Below are 7,500 nucleotides of genomic sequence, written 5' to 3' on the forward strand. Positions count from 1 at the left end.
GCTCCATCTCCTGACCAAAGAGCACTTGAACTGTAATCTAATTCCAACAAGAGAGGCCGCTCCCGTCCTCCCGAAGCATCTGTGTTTTATTCTCCCCGCCGCTCGCCAACTCGCTATCAAATGACTTGTTGTTGTTGGTTTCCGTCGGGGCTCTCTCCCTCTCAGCTTCAGTCCGGTGATCGAGGACTGTGTGAAGCAGATGAACCAGGAGCTGGTCCAGATGAAGGGCCAGGTGAAGGGCAGCAACCCCGCCATGGACGCCGAGTCGGTGCTCAGACCGCTGATGGATCTCCTCGATAAGAAGTGAGCGAGAGCTACAACTGTAGAACTATATAGAGCTACAACTATAAAGAACTACAACTATAATTACATAGAACTTCTACAAAGTAACTTTAAAACTATAACTTTATAGAACTACAACTATAAAGAACTAGTCCTGTATGACTAAAGATAACGATAACTACATAGAACTTCAACAATGTAACTTTAAAACTATAACTTTATAGAACTACAACTGTATCACTATATAGAATTAGAACTATACGACTATAACTATATAAATCTGTAGAACTATAACTAAACAACTATATAGAACTATAACTGTACAACTATACAGAACTATAACTATAGAACTATATGGAACCATAACTGTATAGAACCAGAATGATATATAAAACTAGAACTATGTAACGAAAGAACTATGTAACTATATATATTGAACTATATAGAACTACAACTATATAACTAGATAGGAATAATCAATTCAGAACTAGAACTATTTAACTATATAGAACTTAAACTATAACATAAACAGAGCTATCACTATATAGTAGAACTATATGACTATCTACTTTATAGAACAATATAACTTTAGAACTATAAATGTGTTTCTAATATTTAAACATTTATTAAGAATAATGCTAGTTAGATTGGGAGTATGGATATCCTTTAGTTTGTCATTTTTGTAGTTTTTACTTAAATCCGTCTTTTTAATTTCCGCCACTGTCCTGATCCTTCTACTGTGCCCCCCCCCATGCAGATAACCCGTCTGGGTGCTAAGAAAGGGCAGTCTTATTGCATCTAAATGTTAATGCAAACCACCATCTTGTGATGAGGCGACCTAAGAATATTTGTCTGATAAAAATAATATGGCAAGATATTTCAACGTAATAATAATAACAAGATTGTGTGTCTACACAATCTTGATAACGCTAAAGAAAGACCCAATGGAGAACACTTACATCTAAGGACAGTGTTGAGAACAGATCTCTAGTTATCTACTGCTTTGCTATTATCCCATGGACACGTCTTCAAACAACAACTCAGAATTTTTTTAAGACGAGGGCATTGCTATTTCCTCTATCTCCCTTTATTTTTCTCTCTCTTGCTGTCTTCCTCTCTACCTGTATTTCTCTCTCTCTCCCTTTATTTACCTGTCTCTCTGTCCCTGTCTCTCTCTCTCTCTCTCTCTCTCTCTCTCTCTCTCTCTCTCTCTCTCTCTCTCTCTCTCTCTCTCGCTCTCTCTCTCTCTCTCTCTCTCTCTCTCTCTCTCTCTCTCTCTCTCTCTCTATCTCTCTCTCTTTCCCTCTTCCTATATACATACTTTCAGAGAGAGAATTGAAATGGCCTTATCCGTCGTTTCCACCTAACCCAGAGTCCTTCATCATCGGAGGACATTCTCTCCTCTGTCTCCCCTATAAAGCGGGGAATCAGCCCGGGCAATCCCAGCAGCAGCAACCTATAAAACTAAGAATCAATTCTGTCCAACCTTAAACTAGTGTGCGTGTATATATGTAGTGGATCCACGAGAGACCGTGTACAGACCCTGTCAGTTTATCACAGAGGCCAGTGGGGTATTACAGGGAATCCATTTAATGAGATGCAAATACTAAATCGTCCCACATATCTACCAGACCCATTCGTGAGATTAAAGATCAAGGATCCTGGATTCCTCCCGTGTATTTCTTCATGCCACCCTACGTTTTCTTTCATTTTATTCCTCTATGACACTCCTTTGTGCCAGAGATACCTCTGGCCAGGAGGGGACATTTGCTGGATGCTATTACCTGACAATTGCTCTGCTTTTCGCCACTTTACAGTTTGATGCTATTTGCCAAGATTTGCGAGAAGACCGTTCTCAAGCGAGTGCTCAAAGAGCTGTGGAAAATTGTTCTGAACACCATCGAGAGAACAATTGTTCTGCCACCCCTCAATGACCAGAGTGTGAGTCTCTATCTCTTTCTTTATCTGTCTCCTTATCTGGCTCTCTCACTCCCTATCTTTCTTTGAGTCTCTCTCTCTGCCTCTCTCTCTTTATCTCTCTTTGGGTGGGTCTCTTTTTATCTCTCTCTCTCTCGCTCTCCTTACCTCCGACTTTATCTCTCTTTATGGTCTCTCTCTCTCTGTCTCTATCGCTCATTCTCTCTCCCACTGTGTTGTTTTATTGCGAGTAGATGCTGATGATGGTGATGATTTAGACCTCATCTCAATCATATTTCTGAAGTAAATAATTAATTAATTTATTTATATATTGATTGATTTCTTCACCAGAGACAATACAGATTCATCCACATCTGTTTAATGGCATATAATAGACAGACTTTGAATACTAATGCTGTTCCTTGGGTTAACTGTGCCACACTATGTACCATATAACATGACATAAAGGTCACATTAAACACAAAAGCCCACATAAAGCCATGAGGACATGTCAGGGGAACACTAAGCAAGGAGATGAGGCGCATATAGAGCATATATTTAGAGCAACAGATTGCATGGTTCACACGTTTACAAGCATTTCGAAATAGATATAGCACCCACTCTGCACACTCACACAAAAAGACACGTACACACTTGCACACACTTATGTTGCAAGAATTATCGACACTATCTTTATTTATTTTCCTGAATGCACGCAGTTCCTTTAATTACTATATCTTAACCCTAACCCTAAAAAGGAACAGCTTAAACAGGCAAATATTCACTTTATCCAATGTTTTTTCCTTCGTACTTTGAACATGTCATTAACTCCTTACTGCATTGATCTATTGATACACTGTGAGCTCTGATCTAAACCACGTTTCCCTCCTCCGTCCACTCTCTCCCAACAGCAAGGGGCTCAGATGATCTTCAACGCTGCCAAGGACTTGGGACAGCTGTCTAAACTGAAGGTACCTCCCAGAGAGGCACCGAAAACGGCCTCCCCCCGCGCCTAGCACGAGCACTTCCCCAATCCCTCGCGCACCAAAACGCTCCCGCTGGTTCCAAACAGAGCGCTAATAGCTCCGCTCTAGCTCTCCTCTCGTGGCGCGCGACGTGCCACCGCCGTGCACCGCGCACGCATTTAGTTGATCTCCGAGTCACCTCAGAACAAGGGATACGTTCAAAGGAGAAGCACCGACACACAGGGGCCACAGGGGGCGCGGTGAGACCAATATCAGCGGAGTCAAACTCGGTTGATGGGGTATCTTCTTGCCGAATCTGATTGAGCTCATTGACCTGAAGGACTACAAATCCCCCATCACATGTTTGTCTATTGATGCTTTATGTCTTATATGTATTTATATGTACTCCTTTCCTTAAATGAGCTTCCCAGGGATGCAAAACTAATTTCGGCCCAAACTGACAAATAATGTAGTGTATCGTATCGGTATTGGTAGGACAAATAAACCTTCCAACTAAACATCTAATTAAACACGTGTGAACTGGATGACGACCCATGGTTCATTGGTCGATGATCTAAAGGCTATCAATATGGCAATATTATATATAATTGTGTACACACGCAATCTTGCTACCTCTAACTAAATACACAATGGAGAACACTGACATCTGAGGGCAGTGCTGAGATCAGATCTCTCGTTATCTACTGCTTTGCTATAATCCCATGGAACCGTCTTCAAACAGCAACTGATGATGATCATCATTATGCCCTGCATGGCGCTGTCACCCACGTGGTTCCGTGGCATCTGCATGACCCCGTCCCTACAGTGTTTACACGGTATTTAGGGTTTAGTCGGCTCAGTGTGTGCAATATTCCCGGGATGTAAACAGATGCGCTGTACCATCCCCCAGATCTCCCGTTGACGTGTTGTGTTCATGCCAGTCATGTTCCACCGCAATCCCAACGCTGGCCCTACACAGAGCGACCCAAAGCTAAGCGAAATGCTACGCGGGTCCAGCGTGGATCCTAATTGGTCCCATGGCCTGTGGGAGTTTTTCCCGCCGTGTAGTGGAGCAGTGAAGCAGTGGAACGGATCATCAAAAAGGTTCTTGATGGCCTATTACTAACCAGCCTTGTGGTGGAAGGCAGAGAGGGCTGTGCTGAGGCACAAAAGGGATAGTGCTTGTGTGTGTGTGTGTGTGTGTGTGTGTGTGTGTGTGTGTGTGTGTGTGTGTGTGTGTGTGTGTGTGTGTGTGTGTGTGTGTGTGTGTGTGTGTGTGTGTGTGTGTGTGTGTGTGTTATGGGAATGTACAGCAGAGATCTTTTGATCTTTCTTTTTCAATCTTGGATTTCTAGATAGGGAATTTGGTGGTTGGCTAGACGCAAGTGAATAGACGTCAGATTTCCTGTTTTTCCTTTTCTATTGAATTCATTAGCGCGTGATCAAGGACTTGTGTCCTTAACCTGTCATCGCTTTTTCATCGTCCCTCGCAAAAATGCAGCAAGACGATGATATTCATGGTCAAAACGACCACATGTTTAACTCTAATGAACCCTGCCATTTGCTTATTGTCGCCCCCCCCCCCCAGGAGCATGTGACGAGGGAGGAGGCCAGAAGCCTGACTCCACGGCAGTGTGCAGCCATGGATCTGGTGCTGCCCACCATCAAGGTGAGACTTCCCTGCTCCCGGCTGCACTGATTTCCTTCACTTCGCGTCTGGCTTCGGTGAACAGGCACAACGTGGAGTACTCAAGATCGCCAGCGAGAGACGGGGTTTGAGCTGTACATCTCCTTGTGCATCTGAAAACATCCTCATATCCCACGTTTGATTCGGAGTGCTTGCTGGAACGTCTCGCGCTTCGGCCGCACCTTGTTCGGAACACGCAATGGCGTGTGATCCTTGCATGTTGTCATGGTTACTTGTGTGCTTCTGGAAAATGAGGTAGATGCCCGACTACCACAACAGAATTTGACCTACAGATGTAAAAGTATCGGCAGCATCTTCAAAATACTCTGACCCACCCCTCTGTGCTTGGACTCAGTCAGCTGCCCAACTCTGTTATATAATCAATATGAAAAGCTTGGCCGGAGCTTTCTTCAAGCTTTAAGTGGTGTACAGCTGCCTAGTTGAATTCAGCTCGGCTGTCTCCCTGGTGCGCAGTGTGCATCTGGGACAGCTTCAAGGTAATTCCTGGCAGTGCCGGATCCATGTAGGTGAGAGCTGCAGATGATGCTTTGGAGGAGGCATTCAGATTACGCTGCACTGTGAGTTCTTGCGGTCACCTGGGGCTTGCAGTGTGTGTGTGTGTGTGTGTGTGTGTGTGTGTGTGTGTGTGTGTGTGTGTGTGTGTGTGTGTGTGTGTGTGTGTGTGTGTGTGTGTGTGTGTGTGTGTGTGTGTGTGTGTGTGGTTGCCGTGTGTGGTTTGATTGGAGAAGAATTGATTATGGAGACCGTACTCAGGTTTAGATCAATCTCACACCTGACATTCTCTTCGTCTGCATTCTAATGAGACTCCCGAATGAATGCTGTTTGGTAATATCTCACCCGATGGGGGGGGGACGGGGGGCTGGAAGTCGAGCCGCAGGGTTAATTTAATACTGTGTCTCTAAATGAAAAGAGGAGATTTAACGGTACAGGTTGAGTTAGTACTTATTTAAACTGATAACAAAATATATTTTTGCAGGAGCAGGAACTCCCTAAGAAAACTCTGTATTTTCTTTTAATGATGGCTTAAGACATTTATAAATCGCTCTGTTGAAAGCTGAATAAGGCACTGCACCCACATGAAAATTGAACATGAACCTCTGCACTTAAATGCAAAGGCTTGGGATGGTAAAAAGCGAGAGAGAGATAGGATTCAGTCCCTTCGAATGCTACTCTATGCTTTGTGATCATCTATTCTTCTTCCCTTTTCTTGCGATTGGATTTTTGTGGGAGAATCGTTTATGTTTTCATCGCTCCAGCTTATTACAGCTCTGTTATGACCGATATATTTCAGCCTATTCATAACCGGGGCTTAGAGATTGCTTCCACTTTACCATCTAAGTTCATCTTCTATATCATTCAACATAACCACTGTAAATGGCCCAACTCTCAACACTTTCAAACAACTCAATAGAATAGTCTAGAAACCTTACTCCCTGAAGAGGTTAGCAGAATGCCATTGCATTCAAAGTTTATCTCTAGACATTCTGCTGAGCATGTCAGCTTTGCGCTATCAACCTCCTGGCCTCCAGCCTTTCTCCTTAACCTTTAAGTTGGTGACATGACTCTTCAGAGACTCGTGATCCAATGCACGGACTTCCCCCGAGCAAGGGGGACGACTACCGTTCTGCCCATCTCATTGTACTTGAGAAGAAAGTTGCTTTCTTAGACCAGTGCTCCTGTTGTCAATTCAAAGCAAATGGCAACACACTAGCCTGATCTCGAAGCTCACATAATCCTTCATTAGCTCAACGGCTTCACATGACCTTTTGAAAACGATGAAATTGGGTTTTAAAAGCAGATAGTGGGGCTGGACTGGCAGCTCCGGATGCCTCCCAGCATCTGGGCGCCGCTTCTAATGAGATCTAGCCATGGCCTTCTCCCCACATCCACCTTCTGCAGTGGCAAGTGGTGACAGCAAAACAACGCCCTGCTCGTCCTGCTCTATCAGGCTTATCAGCGCAAATGCACATTAACCACCCGAGTATGGCACTCGGAGGGAAATTCATGGCAATTACCTAGCGAGGGGGCTATTACCGTCCCCCTTCCATTTGTACCGTCGCCCAGATGGACAGTCTGTCTTTTTTGGGAGGATATTCTTCAAAGAATGACCAGAGTAATGTTGTGTGGAGGATATTCACTTTATACTGTGCTGTCTATTCCTCACACTGGAACCGTAGTCAGAGTATTGTAGAATATATTCCCAATATTGCCCATATATTCCCATCACTGCAACATAGGCATGCTATTTAAAAGTAAGTAAATGCACTATTACCATCAAAAAGGGGCATCAACTACATTTTACATAATAGTATATCAATACCACCACATAGTCATACTATTGTGTAGTTCATTACTAATACCAAAACCATAGTCATACTATTGTGTAGAATGTCACCAATACCACAACCATAGTCATACTATTATGCAATAGAAAACAATACTGTGTCCTAGACAGGTTATTATCTTTGGTACACATTTTCTGTAATATATAATATCATAAGCTTGGCTCAAGCTCGATTGAAAATGCTTTACACCAAAGAAAAATAGTTTTCTACACCCTTTTCTTTGCCCCGATGTGCACCTTTCCTTCCCTGAAGAGGGAACCCCTTGCTGTGTGTTTCCCAATGG

General features: G+C 43.6%; 1 protein-coding gene across 2 annotated transcripts in view; it reads left to right on the forward strand.

Annotated features, from left to right (window-relative positions):
- Positions 1-7,500, forward strand: part of unc13c (unc-13 homolog C (C. elegans)) — a 122,062-nt gene that overhangs the window by 103,693 nt on the left and 10,869 nt on the right. For both annotated transcript variants that reach the window (XM_030377289.1, XM_030377290.1), the window contains 4 exons: positions 166-303; positions 2,100-2,223; positions 3,111-3,170; positions 4,753-4,833. In XM_030377289.1, the coding sequence (XP_030233149.1) occupies positions 166-303; positions 2,100-2,223; positions 3,111-3,170; positions 4,753-4,833 (403 nt within the window). The remainder of the gene's footprint in view (positions 1-165; positions 304-2,099; positions 2,224-3,110; positions 3,171-4,752; positions 4,834-7,500) is intronic.

The sequence above is a fragment of the Gadus morhua genome, chromosome 14, assembly GCF_902167405.1.
Source record: "Gadus morhua chromosome 14, gadMor3.0, whole genome shotgun sequence".
Taxonomy (NCBI): Eukaryota; Metazoa; Chordata; class Actinopteri; order Gadiformes; family Gadidae; genus Gadus; species Gadus morhua.